Source organism: Xiphophorus hellerii, chromosome 12, assembly GCF_003331165.1.
Source record: "Xiphophorus hellerii strain 12219 chromosome 12, Xiphophorus_hellerii-4.1, whole genome shotgun sequence".
Taxonomy (NCBI): domain Eukaryota; kingdom Metazoa; phylum Chordata; class Actinopteri; order Cyprinodontiformes; family Poeciliidae; genus Xiphophorus; species Xiphophorus hellerii.
In genome coordinates, this window is record NC_045683.1 from 29,507,722 (window position 1) to 29,521,770 (window position 14,049).

The 14,049-nt window shown below is 39.6% G+C and overlaps 2 protein-coding genes and 1 long non-coding RNA gene across 3 annotated transcripts in view; 1 reads left to right on the plus strand and 2 right to left on the minus strand.

Moving 5' to 3' along the window:
• slc4a5a (solute carrier family 4 member 5a) overlaps positions 1–7,875 on the minus strand; it is a 36,823-nt gene extending 28,948 nt beyond the window's left edge. The window contains exons 1-2 of the mRNA XM_032579242.1: positions 7,676–7,875; positions 551–609 (exon numbers count right to left, since the gene is read on the minus strand). Coding sequence (XP_032435133.1) covers positions 551–608 — 58 coding nt within the window. The 5' untranslated portion in view covers position 609; positions 7,676–7,875. The remainder of the gene's footprint in view (positions 1–550; positions 610–7,675) is intronic.
• The window catches only part of LOC116730216 (uncharacterized), a 14,542-nt gene continuing 493 nt past the window's right edge, over positions 1–14,049 (plus strand). Inside the window, exons 1-2 of the long non-coding RNA XR_004341282.1 lie at positions 1–11; positions 2,846–2,848. This is a non-coding gene — a long non-coding RNA (uncharacterized LOC116730216). The remainder of the gene's footprint in view (positions 12–2,845; positions 2,849–14,049) is intronic.
• Positions 12,646–14,049, minus strand: part of LOC116730212 (tetraspanin-15) — a 16,811-nt gene continuing 15,407 nt past the window's right edge. The window contains exon 8 of the mRNA XM_032579240.1: positions 12,646–13,804. Within this exon, the coding sequence (XP_032435131.1) occupies positions 13,469–13,804 (336 nt within the window). The 3' untranslated portion in view covers positions 12,646–13,468. The remainder of the gene's footprint in view (positions 13,805–14,049) is intronic.

The window sequence follows — 14,049 nt, forward strand, 5'->3', positions numbered from 1 at the left end:
AATGTCTCCATGTCCAAATATGTTAAAAAAAAACACACACACACACACAGACATTCGGATGTCGTAATTCTTTTGCATGTTATGTTTTGTATGATGTAACCCATATGAGGTTTTCAACATCAGTTTTAGCCTTTATTAGAACTCAACATGACTCAGTTTCATAACTCACGTAATCCCCGTCGGCACCAAAACTGTGAATCATGCGAGTTAGATTGCCTGCTTCCAATTAAGATGTTGCTACAACACTAATTTCCTAGAATACTTCAGGTCGAATGGCAGAACAGCAGGGAGACGCACAGCAATTCAGGATGTTTCGACAATTAAAGGCACATAACCCTGCATCGGTAATATAACATGTTATATAAAATACATAACATGTTTCACGTTCTGAATCTTGCTCACACAGTCTCAGAACTAAAACTACATTGTCAAATAGCCCATTCAACACAATTTTAACAAACAAACTGGAGGTTTGGACTTTATTTTGTATGTTAGCAGAGGGCCATTTATCCGCCAGAGGCTTAATTGACACACATGCAGACAAACTCACCATCCTCTTCCTCATAGCGAAGGTCAGACACCCTCATCCCTCTGTCTCCATGGTCCATCCTGACAAGTTTAAAAATACATTTTTAGACACATGTAGACTTACCCTTAGATACAGTAGCATGGTGTGGCTGTGGTTATTTTTATATCTACGTACACAAAGCATCATGGCTAACCGAAGAGTAGCTGCGTTTCTATTGACCGTACAATTGCGCAATTTGATATTTCGAAAATGAATTTGCTTAATGGAAACCCGCCAATTCCAAGGAAGCGCTCAGTTTTCGACAAAACGTGTTGGTGCTCAAATGAGGTCGTATTCCAGCCGTATCGAAATTGGCTAATTTCGCAAAACTGTCATGCCACTGACGCAAACCACGAAGAAAAAGACGACAGGAAGTGAGCTGGTTTTTTAATGACTTGTCGCGTGAACAGACGTAGTTGCCTGTGATTTTAGTTGTTTTTCTTATTGAATGGAAACACCACAATTACAAAAGTTATTCGACATTAGTAGGATATCGGAAATGTTTTGTGCACATTTGCACATTTCCGGCAGAGCCCGGAAATGCAGCTTGTGGTTTTCCACGTCTTGTTAAACAAAGGACTTAAAGAAGCCTACACCTGTTTAGCTTTTTGCTTGCACATCTTTAAGATTATTTTTTCTCCTTTAAAAAAAAGAAGAGAGATTTATTTTACATTAGAGTACAAGATACATGGTGCAGTACAGTACATTAATGAAAAAAAAAACACAAAAATCAAAACAAAGAAAAAAAAAACCAGAAACAGAAAATGTTGCATTTTAATGAATGAATATGAACTGTGTGTTAATAAGATGTTTCTTAAACTCTATAGGAGTTTCAGAATCCAGTCTGTACTGAAAGCTGGAATGTCTTAAGAAAACCTGTACAGGCCCAAAAAAACATTTAAAAAAATAAATCTCACTTGATAAGAAGACGTGAGAGTATTTGGGCTGATCACGGGTGATAGTAATATTAGAAAGATAATCACGTGTTAATCCAACTGTCAGAGTTTAGTGGCCTTGCTCATCCAGGTCTCCATGAATCTTGCTTTCTGTAATGGTGTGTGGTCATTTTGGAACAGGACGGCGTCATCCCCAAACTTTTAACTTTATAGACACGTGTTTTTTCAATGATATGTGTGTGTGTGTGTTTTGGCATTTCTCACCGCAAATGACCCATTTTTCTAACAAATACTGCAACGTAAGCACCCGGCACTCCTTGTTGTTTTTGGGTTAGTGGTTAAGTTTAGGAGTGAATTGGGTTTAGGCTAGATTTAAGGTAAGGGTTAGGCTATAGAAATGAATGAAAAAATGAATGGAAGTCAATGCAAAGTGTGCATGCGGGCGTGTGTGTATGTGTGTGAGAGAGCTCCATATCTGGGACATGACCTCCAGCTGCATTACCACCAGCAGCAGCTCTCGCTCACTGACCTGCCTGCTGCAGCACTGCCATGCAGATCAATGGGAAAATAATTAGGAGCGAGGGTAAGTCAATAAAAATGCACATAATTAAAACAAATGCGATGGTAACGTATTGCACGTGCCACCAGCTCACACTGAGGGCCACCAGCGAGGAATAAGGCCACCGTGTTCCTGCCGGTAGAGGTGTCGAGAAAATAAAATCTTTATTTTCATATAAATGTTCTCTGAACTGTTCTTTTCACTTACTGTACTGAATATAGTCTCAAATTCCATGGCAGTGAATATGAAGTAAATTCCTGAATTACTACAGATATGTACATTTCGAGTAAATTCTAATTATACCTAAACCAGAATTTAATAAAAACTTTAAAGAATGGTCAAATATGAAAAATTGAAAATTGAAAGTCAGTAGAGTCCGATTTCCACTCTGTGTATTACATTTCACACTAGCTGCGCCTTCAGTATAATTGTATGCAAAACATTGTCAATTTCCCATTAATGGCAAAAAATACAATTCCACAATTGCTGTGTTTTCATTAAATAAGAAAGGCAATTATAATCACACATGAAGACGTTTGTCAGTAAGAAAAAACATCATCCTCCAACTACTTCCTGTTTTCTTCTTCTTCGTGGTTTGCGCCGGTGGCAACACTCGGTTGCTGATCATGTCACTCGTGTTTCCACTGTTTCGCGAAAGAAAAAAAAACAATTTCAGAAGGGCCAACAAAACCCACCTTTTTCTTTACCAAACTTTTTTTTAATCAAAAATATGTTTTGTTTTTTTTAATTGGCTTGTTTCCTAGAAGCAAATTTACTTTCAAAATGTCAAAATTCACATTTATATAGTCAATGGAAGTGAAGTGAGTCGAAAAAGGGTTTATTTCTATTTCAGAAAAAAAGAATTGTGGATCAATCAAAACAGGAGGCAAAAGTTTCCTCCGTTCAGTCCACTGACAGGCTCCCTGTGTGTAAACGCTGCCTCTATGTGATCATTGTAACACTCTCCAGGAGTGTCCAGGTAGCAAAAACACTCCAAAAGATGGACCTCCAGCGCTTTGTGACATAACAAAAGCCACCCAGGGTTACTTCTGAGAAACTACCAGTCTCTCTCTCTCCCTCACCTTGGCTGGTTTTAAAGGCTGAGAGTCAACCATCAAGGACACTGAATGGCAGAAAAACAAAAAGCAAGATGCTGCTCTTCAAAAACAGTAAAACCTCCCTGAGGATGAGATTCTGTTGCAGGAAAGGTTTTGAAAAGTGAACTTTTCTTTTTTCAGATCAGAAGTGAAGTGATGTGATCTAATGGGAAACACGGGTGTGGTGGTGTAATGATTTGAAATTATTTTACCGCAACTGAGTCAACATGGCTTTCTACTGATGAAACTAGCAAATATAGATGATAGCAAAGCATTAAACAGTTTTTTTTTGTTGAGAAAATGATAATGTGCCACATAACTTTGAACTGATTGTTCACACAGAGTATAAAAATATACATACAGGCTTAAATTTATACCTTGACTACACTTCTGATCGAATTCTGTCTGGATTTGACCATTTTTCATCATCAGCAGCATCAAAGCCAACAATGTAAAAAGACTCAACAATCTGATGAAGAAGTCTGGTTCTGTTCTGGTTCTGTTCTGGGGACGACTGTGGAACCTCTGGAGATGATGATGCAAAGAAGAATTCTTCATAAAATCAGGAAAATTATGGCAACCCGGACTATCGTCTTGGGAAAACAAAGTATCTTCAGTCAGAGGGTTCTTCAGATTTGCTGTAATACAGACTGCTACAAGAGATCTTTCCTACCAACAGCCATCTCCATCTACAACACAGGTGTCAAACTCCAGTCCTGGAGGCCCACTGCCCTACAACGTTTAGATGAGCCTCTGCTGCACCACACCTGAATAGAATAATTAGGTCATTAAGACTCTGGAGAACTGATCTACACCAGGAGGAGGTAATGAAGCCATTTCATTCCAGTGTTTTGGAATGAAAGCAAAACACTGGCACATCTGTAGCACATCTAAAAACTGCAGGACAGCGGCCCTTGAGGACTGGAGTTTGACACCCCTGACCTACAATAACTCTATGAAGAATCTAAATTAATGAGTTACATTTGGGATTAATAAATTATTTTTGAATTTGACATTTTTTGAATTCACTACAGAATTAGAAGAGCTCATTTAAGCTGACTCAATTATGAGTGCAACAGGGTCCAGGTCCAGGGTACTGCAGATATTTAAGGTTAGCCTGCTTCATTTGGAATTTCTACAATCTTAGTTAAAGTTCAAGAATTTTGAAGGTAGTCTCCCTGCAGCTTTCCATTCACAGCATGATGCTATCCTGACCATGCTTCACATTTGATTCAGTGTTCGAAGGTTTGAAAGCGCCGCTTTGACTTCTCCACAATTCTCTTTGTTGCAGCCAAGCAGATCAATCTTTCTCTGAGCTTGTCATTGTGTGGAGCTGCATGATTCAGTTAGGGTTGAAATTGGATTTTAGCTTCTCGGGTGACACTTTGAAATAAAACTGGGCTCAACGTGAAGAGAGGTAAGTTTCAACTCCATGGCAGAATTTGCCTTGATTGTTCCTGAAGAAATTGTTCTCTCCTCAAAGGAATCGGGTCTTCCAGACTTCAGCTGACACATGCTTGTTGTGACATAGACTCACTCAAACGTTTGTAATCTGCAGTTGGTTAGAAATGACTCCGAAACCTTTTCCCAACTTTTGTTTATGTACAGACTAAAGGGAAAGCCTAAGGATCTCAGCAAAGTTATGAAAAAGGTTTTGATAACTTTCCCATTGTTCTGAGAAACGGCCGGTTCTGTGATGCTAAAAAATCCTTTTTTATTGGTAACAGGTATGGAAATAGATCTTGGCCTGGCTAAGTTAAATCATATGCTAGGCTCTAGAGGTACAGGCATCTCTTACTATACTATTCTATTGACTTCGTCAATGTATGCATATGAATGTATAGTTTTGAGCATGTGATGATTACCAAAAACTCCCTTTAAACTTCCTCACACAACTCTTATATTTAAAAGTGATTAAAGTTGTGTATCGTGCAACATTTACCCCCACGGCAATACAGCAACACAACTAATTATTTTTATGCACTTTGTGAGTATCGGTAAACTTCTAACCGTAAACTGTTAAGTTCTGGCCAGAAAAGTCAGAAAAGGTGAGTAAAATCAAAGACAAGAAGAAAACCATTTAAAATGCGAAAAGCTGCGTTTTGCATGCAAACAGTATGAAAAAATGTAAATAAAGCCATCAACTTTTAGTTTTTTGTTGTTTCTTTAAAAAATACAAAATAATTTATGGCTCAAACCCGCATTTGTTTCTTTCCTGCTAACAGGAACGCCGTGAGTTAGAGCTCTGCTTGTCTCATTGTGTTTTGGCTATGGGATGCTGGAAACGCCACCCAGAGGGGAGAGAGGTGTGAAGCGGCTGGTGGAGGGAGGTTCTGACCCGGCAGAGCTCTGCCTGAGCTGCTGCGGTGGAGGATTGTAGCTCTGGCTTCCTGTCTCTGTAATTAGTGCTGTCAACATCAGTGTCCTTCACACCCAGCTGGAGTGAGCGCTGCAGGCCACCACCCCCTCCCATCACAAGCTGATCGATGGGCTCGCCCTGCCTCTGAACGCCCCCCCCATCCGCTGCCCACACCACCTCGCACCGAATGGAAATAATCCCCACTGGTGTATGAATGAGAGCACGAGACCTTGCTGTCATGTGCCCTGCCGGCATGGAAGCATTCCCAAACATCCGCACGAGGCACAACAGGTTAATTTGTCGAGTAATTGAGGCTTTTTACACTTTGGAGAGATCTGTTAGAAAGATCAGCGTGGTGTTTTACACTTTTAACCTCATCTAAAAGCAATCAGGGAAACTGAAATTACAACCAAACTTGATAATTGTTAGAGAATGCCTTCAGTGACGTAACCTCTAAACCTTCACAAAGTTTAGTGGCTTGTACAACAGTCTGTTAAAGATTATGCGTGAGGATGAAAGAAATTATTGCATTAGCTTTACTGTTAGCATTTCAACCCCCCCTAGCAACATGTTTTAGCATAATTTGGAGACAAATGTTACCTAAAAGATCATGATTAGAATTTGACTAAATATATTTATTCTCTGGTCTTATTCATCCAGTGTGGTGTCCAGCAGAGAAAGTAAAGCCTGATGTGTTTTTACACGAGTTAAATCATAATTAAATCATACATTATATTAGCTATGAAAGTAAGCGTTGCCCACTAAAAGCGTTAGCGTCAACGTCTTACACTTAAGAAGGTTTTTGAGTTGAAACAATTATTTAAAAGGGTATAACTTTATATTTCAACAATTACTGAGACGTTACTAATAGACGTTAGATAGCAGTGAATTTGTTGAAAAGTGAAAAAATTCTCTCAGCGGAACAGCCAGGCTCTCTATTTTAGCTAACTTAATAGATTTAAAGCAACTCAAAAATAAAACTTATACCTCTGGGATACTGGGGCTTGTTAAAAAATAATAAATGTTGAGATTTTTACAAAGAAAAATGTTCAATTTGTATTCCCTCAACTCAACAATGTACATGTGACAACGTTAAAGTTAAGCTAGCTGATGTTGCAGGCAAAGTTGCTGGTGAAATTCGTCAGCTGATTTCACCAGAGAGTCTGACTGTGAGTTTGCTGGGCTAATTTCAGATAAAACCAGGAAGCTCACCGGAAGGTATCATTTTTTTAATGCTGTTTTTGCTTGTTGCAAAATCTAAATGTTTACTTCACTCCGCAGACAGACGGAGAAGTTTCAACCGATCTGGCGGATTTATAAGGCCTCAACCTGCTTAACTTCAGCGCAGTAAAAATCAAAAAAGCAACAAACTGAACAACGTTGCCTTGTGAAAATGTGGTTGTTAAACACCAGCTAGCATCACTTTGCATCCTATCGATGTAAATAGTTTTAGTTTGAGTAGATTCAAATTGCAGACAAAAGTTGAAACAGTCCGATGTTTAAAGGTAAGGGAAGTGATAGGTAAAAAAAAAAAAAAGCGTTATAAAGAAAAACTGAACTAGTTCTTTAAATTTGTTTCCAGGTTTAACTAAGTTTGTAAAAGAGGTAGAAGTCAAGTGCTACTTTAAATCTGATCTGAGTTTATAAAACATCTGATTAGTTATGTATGTTTGACCTCTTTCTTCTCTGATGTATAATTATAATATTGGGAATGAATGGTTGTCTGACTTGATCCCAAAACAGTTCTTATTGATTCTTTTTATGACTGGACATCTTGTTAAAACTTATGTATTTTTGGTTAAGAGTCTCTTAGCAGTTAAAACCTTAACAGAAATCTCACCAAATAGAGTGAGTAAGCTGATTCATCATTTCTATTGGCGGAAAGGTTATTTTTTTTACTGTAAAGTAACTCGTTTTCATTCAAAAACATCAATATCATTTGTGTGTTCCTGAGTGGCTGCTGTACGTCCACCACCTTAAAGAATGTTATCCCTCCCTGTGTCAAACTTAGCAGTTTACCAAAAGAATTTAGTTTTCTTTAGTGTTATTCTCCAAAAGGCTTAAATCCAAAACTGGAAACCCTTTCTGAATAAAAAAAAACTGAAAAAAATGAAACACTGTCACTAAGGGAAACAGAGCAAACAAATAGGACTAAACAGAAAATAATAAAGTTGCTTGGAATAAGTGGCAGCCTACCTTGTTTAGTTGTTCAGTTAGCCTGAGTGACAGAGAGGAGAAACGACGTTTGATGTTCATCGAGTCGCAGCAGTGAAAACATGCCAGTGGAGCTCCAGCAGACTATTGAGTGGAATAAAGTCAGCACAGAGGAGCAGCCCTTTCTGTCAGCGCGCGCCTCTGTGCCCGGCTATCGCTCTCATCGTGAGGTCAATAATGGGCAAGCCGGCGCAGAGCGGAGAGCTGTAGGCAGGACGCTGTTTCAGTCGACGGCCACAGATAGCAAATCTCTCACCAAGCTGCGCTAGCGGGTCGATACGAACGGGACTGTGCTGCCAGGACCTTTTAGAGAATTAAGAGATTCTCTAGCAGAGAATCTTTTAGAGAATCTCTGGGAGACATAGACTAGACTAGAAACAAACACACACAAAAACAACAACAAAGGACAGTTCTAAAGTTTTATGTAGCATGAAACCCCAGAATGTGCTGTGATTTTTGTTGTTGTTGTTCTTTTTTCTTTTACAGAACCCACAGCAACATGTAAATGAGCACATTTCTGTCAGGCTTTGAAATTCAATACTTGTTAAAGGGGCAGTGTTATGTAGAATTGACGTTTCATTAGCTTCAAATCATGCTGGAATGTTATCCATTAATCAAAAACATACCTGGAGTGCTGCCTTGATTCCTTCATGTTTGAGCAATCCTTTAATCTCCCGTGGCAACCATGCAGCTGTGCAAAACGCCTGGGAGAACCGAGCGCCACCTTCGAGGCGCAGCTCCTCCTCGGTGCTGCAGTTTCTGCGACTCCCCCACTCAGCTCCTTCAGACTAGCCAGCAGCAATTAGCAAACACCTGGTGGAACTGAGCATCACCTGAGCTCATTATAAGAGCTACTTCTCAGTGCAAATCTGGTTAAAACATTGTTAAAGAGTTAATTAAAGAGCCATGTTGTGATGACTTCCAGAAGCTGGAGTTTAAGAAACAGTAGGAGCTTCTTAAAGAGACAGGGGCCCAATTTCAAGCTGTTACATCACAAAGTTAAATTTATTTTAAGTCACATTTTGTACAGCATTTTTTATAACAACTGAAGTAACAAAGTTACTTGAATGAGCTACAAAATGGAACTACGTGCCTGGAAAACACTTAATACTGCCCATTATAGATCTATGGCTACCTCCACACACCAGGCAAATCCAAGTTTTTTGCCCATATGTGACCCATGTCAGACTTTTTCATGGCAGTCTGAATGGCACAATTCTGATCTTTTCACTCAAAATAAAACTTATCTGTCACTGCCATGTTTTTCTTAGTCGGAAATGTATCCTATAGTTTTCTGCAGTCAGAACAGTCATGCTGCATTGTATCCCATTTTGACGTCAGCCTTCCTGTTACTCATTGCACTCAGAACCCCCTGCAGTTTATTTAGCTCCTAACCTACTCATGCTAACCTACTCATGCTAACCTACTCATGCTAATAAAGCAGTAAATCCCAGCACTTTACTGCAGGCAAAAAAACCATTTAGGATGGAGTCCCGACATGCATAAAAACCCATTTTGTAGTCCAAATAATACATTGAAGCAATGCTGGGCCTTTCAACGACTATGTAGCAGTACATTGATTGAATTTTGTGTAAGTGATCACCCTGCCCATCTCCACTGATCTTCCACTGAGACTGGAGCATAAAGAACCTGAGAGAAAGCACCTGTTAAGTCTGATTGCCATGGGACCGGAGATCTGAGGATGCGCTGCTATTAAAAGCTCTGAATCTGTGAGCGGTTTATCAGGGTGATGAGGCACGGAGGCCGGATGTGACCAGAAGCTGCTGCGCAATCATCCAGCACAAGAAATTTGTATCCTCAATGTCCTGAGGGAGAAGCTTATCAAATCTTTCTTTCTTTTTTTCTTTTTTTACCCTCCAGCACACGGAGCATTTAGTGTGAAATTGACTGCAGACTGGTTGGTCCATCCCCCCCCCCCCCCCCCCCCCCCCCCCCCTCCCCCCACACACACACACACACTCGCTAACTAGAGCCGAATTTGTGGGGGATTCAATCCAAGAAGCACACAGGTGTGGATGGCAGTCTGTTTTTTTTTTCCTACTGTTAACATATTGGAGTTCAAGTTTCATTTAGAAATGTGAAACTAATATTAACGTGTTAGATGAACCAGCAACATTCATATTCAGGCTGCTGAACAAATTGGCCGTGTTACGTTTTGAAGTGATGACTCTAGTTACAGATCTGGGGATTCAGTTCTGTAGAGGTCAGTTAAATGGACATAACTGGATAAAATTTTCTGTAAAAAAAAAACAAAACAGTTGTAGGCAGCAGATAACACTTTGTTGCAGCCTGGCCATGAGCTCCACCTTCCGATTCCTCCACCATGTAACACCATGTGATGGAAGTCCAAGAAGAAACATGCGCTGAACGCTGCACTGCACTGGCCCTTTAAAGATGACGCAACGAAATATGAAATAATGTATTCAGGATGTATTGTATTTTAATGTGAGTTCAAAGTAAAACCATTATAAATGCGCTTTAAATGTTATCGAAACGTGTTACTCAGGCATAAAAAAAAAGCACAGAAGTTCAAATATATTTAAAGTAAAATAAGTGCATGTAGAGTTTTTCCACTTCAGCACACAATGCACAACTTTAAACTGAGATTTAATTGTATTCAACAAAACTTTGGCAGGTGCAAAATAAGCTGTTTCAAAATAGCACTCTTAAAATTAATTTTACTGTCATTTCTGAAATATATTAGTGTAATGTATTTTAGTACATATGTTTTTCACCTGGGCTGTCAGAGACTCAGCCACAGATTTGACTCTTCAAGATTTCCAGATGGACAGAACAAGGCGGATGTTTATGAAATACGACGTAATGACACGAACCAAATTATTTGTAGTAATCTGCGGTTCATCTGCTCCCCGCAGAGCACGCTGAGGGTTGTTGACGACATGTGAGCACCGCGGAGGCAGTTTAGTGTCATTTCGGCCATTTCCAGGGAGGAAAGTGGGATTGTGCTCTATTATCTGAGCTCAACACTTGTGCAACACGGATATAAATAGTGAGCCTGCTCCGTGACAGATAAAAGAATAAAAAAAGTGTCTGTTGCTTTTCTCATGACTTGTAATGGAGAAACACATGGCCGCATTATCATAATCGCAGGTTATTTTCACGTCCCCTGCTCTTGAGGATTTTCTGTTTTAGGCCACAGAAATCATCTGTGTAATTATTCCATCTGCGCGCTCCGGTGGTTATCTGAGACCCGGACGGGGGGGGAGAGAAAGATTAGAGCAGATGACCTGCAGCTGGAAAAAAAAAAAAAAAAGGAAAAGAGGCGCATGTGTGTGTTCGTGTGTTGCTTGTCAATTTAATTGAAACGCAACATGTAAAACATAGGAAAGAGGAAACAAGATGGAGATTTGGCTCCTGAAATGTCCTGGACCAGCCGATCCTGGCATGTCAGGATCGGCTGGTCAGAACCTGAGACACTCATTATGAAATGTCACATTCACTGGGGGCTTATTTGAAGTTTCTCAATGCAGTAAGACGTCGTCTTTTCTTTGTTGATATTTAAAAAAAAAACAACTCAATTTCGCCATCGCTGTGTTTCCATTAAATAAGAAACGCAATTAAAATCACACGTGATTAAGTCATTAAAATCACGTGTGATGCAAATTTAGCTGACTTCCTGTCGTCTACTTTGTCTTTTCCGCCGGTAGCAACCTGCTGGTTGTTGAACACATGACGTCATGAGGTGAAAAAAAGTGTTTCTATTGCAGTTGGGTTTTTTTTCTTTTGGGAAATACGCTAATTTCCATACAGTCGAAAAACTTTTCGAAAAAACGTGAGCTTTTTCAAAACTGCAGCGCCATTAAGCAAATTTATTGTTGGAATTCCTTTTTGTGTAATGATATGATCAATGGAAACACAACTATGGTTATTTATGCATGTGTGTCACTCTGGCTTCTCGGTTCTCTGTCTTCTTCACACACTTCGTGCAGGTCTAGAAACAGACTGCTAGCGTGATATCTTGTATTCTCCTTATCTTTCACTTTTAACTTTTTTTTCCCCCACACCCACCCATTTCTTTTGACTCTTTCATTTTACCTTTGTTTTCAATCTCTGTCTCCTAAATTCAAAATAACCCAAAGCAATTTCTAATATTTTTTAATATATACAGTACAGACCAAAAGTTTGGACACACCTTTCTAATTCAATGGGTTTTCTTTATTTTCATGACTATTTATAAGGCAAGAAATCCCACTTATTAACCTGACAGGGCACACCTATGAAGTGAAAACCATTTCAGGTGACTACCTCTTGAAGCTCATCAAGAAAATGCAGAGTGTGTGCAAAGCAGTAATCACAGCAAAAGGTTGCTACTTTGAAGAAACTAGAATATAAGGGGTATTTTCAGTTGTTTTACACTTTTTTGTTTAGTGCATATTTCCACGTGTTATTCATAGTTTTGATGCCTTCAGTGTGAATCTACAATGTCAATAGTCATGAAAATAAAGGAAACTCATTGAATTAAAAGGTGTGTCCAAACTTTTGGTCTGTACTGTATATCAGGTGGAGCATTATAAACAACGCCGCAATGCTCCACATGTGAAAGTGAATGTTTTCAAATGGGAGCAGAGCAGAATCCAAATCACGGACACATTCAGCTGATTCTGACGCAGCATCGTGACCGCTGGATTCACTGGCTTTCTATCTCTCTCCTGAAAAATTCTTTGCCATGTAGAAATAAAATGTCTATCAAAAACAGTGAACTAGGCAGTGATGCTGTCAATTTGAAGACAACTGGAGTTGATATGAATTAGAAAAGAAAAATCACTTTAAATTCAGATTTGTGATGTCGTCTTATTTGAGCAAATTCTGACAAGAGGAACAGAATGGTTCGATTATCTATTTTTAAGAGATATTCATGTCCTTCAATAGTGAATGTTCAATTCTCAGCAGTGAAATAAAACAGAGTGAAATCAGTAGACAAATTCAGCTTTATTGACAAGAACATTAGTGTTTATACAAGGCAGGAGCTGGGAGGAAGCTCAAAATAATACAACTTATACAAAAAAAAACTCTGTTTTTTTTTGTTTTTTTTTCCTGGGTCAGATGGATAATGCCTCTAGGAATTCCTTTAAAGATGGAAGGAATAAAAACATTTTTATTAAAATGGAAAAGCCTCAAGTACAGAGATTTTTTTCTTCTTCTTTAAAATGACTTCATATACAGTAAAAAACATGCATCCCATGTTATTTCACAAATAGCAGTCTTACAATGTACAGTGATTGCACAAAATTAAATAAAAAAATCATAAAAATAAAAAAACATTACACAAACCGTATAAATCCGTCACAGACGCTACAAGCAAGACACACCTGGCTAGTCCTATTCTCACACAACGAAAAGCAACCATTAATTTATTTATACAACCAAAACTGTTTTGTCCTCTGACTACTGGGCTATTTTCAAAATAGCCTGAGGTAAGCTTTAGCACACGAGCCGTGGCTCATTCAAGGCTTAACAAAAATATGAAATGACTGATAAAACAAAGAAAATCTCTCTTTTTAAAAGGAATTTTGTTTGAAATTTGCTGTAAACAAAGTGCAAAAAGTACTTCTGATCCCTTCAGCCGACCCACTTCCTTTTGATTCAATGGTTCGTGTTCAAACTTTGAGTAGTGCAACACAACCAAAATGGATGTCATCAATTACACAGACAAGAAAATTTAAAAAAAAGAAAGGCATAAAAACCCCAAAAGGCAAAAAAAAAAAAAAAAACTAGGCTGGACGGGAGATGAACTCAGTGGTCCCGTTTCTGCCGCCGGCCCACGTCGACCTCGTCCAGGCCGCTGGCCGACCGGGACTGCTGCAGCTCTCTGAGCTGGGCGTGGGTCCGGGGCGGCTGCTTCTTCAGCTTCTGCAGGTGAATGTCAATGGGGTCGAGCTCGGGCTCGGAGGCCGGCACAGGCAGGTAGCCGCCGTCCCTGGGCAGGCACAGGCACCAGCCGGCACCCGCCAGGTCCAGCTCGCTGTACTCGAACTCGGACTTCTTCAGCTTGAAGTCCACCATGTCGGCCGACTCGCTCATGTCCACCAGCAGGTTCCAGAAGACGCAGCTCAGGATGATGCCCAGCAGCTGCAGGGTGACCCAAACACAAACACTCATCAGCTGTGTCTCCATTACGAATGTGAGCAAATCTTTGTCTATATTCTGCGAATGTGGAATAAACACATTTGGCAATTGTGGCGTTTCCTGTCAGTGAACGATCCGTTCAGGAAGCACGATCCGTACCTTTGGCTCATTTGCGCTGAAGAAACACTTCCGTACATTCTTAAAATGTGCGCCAACAAAGTGTAACATAAATATTTATATTACTTAAA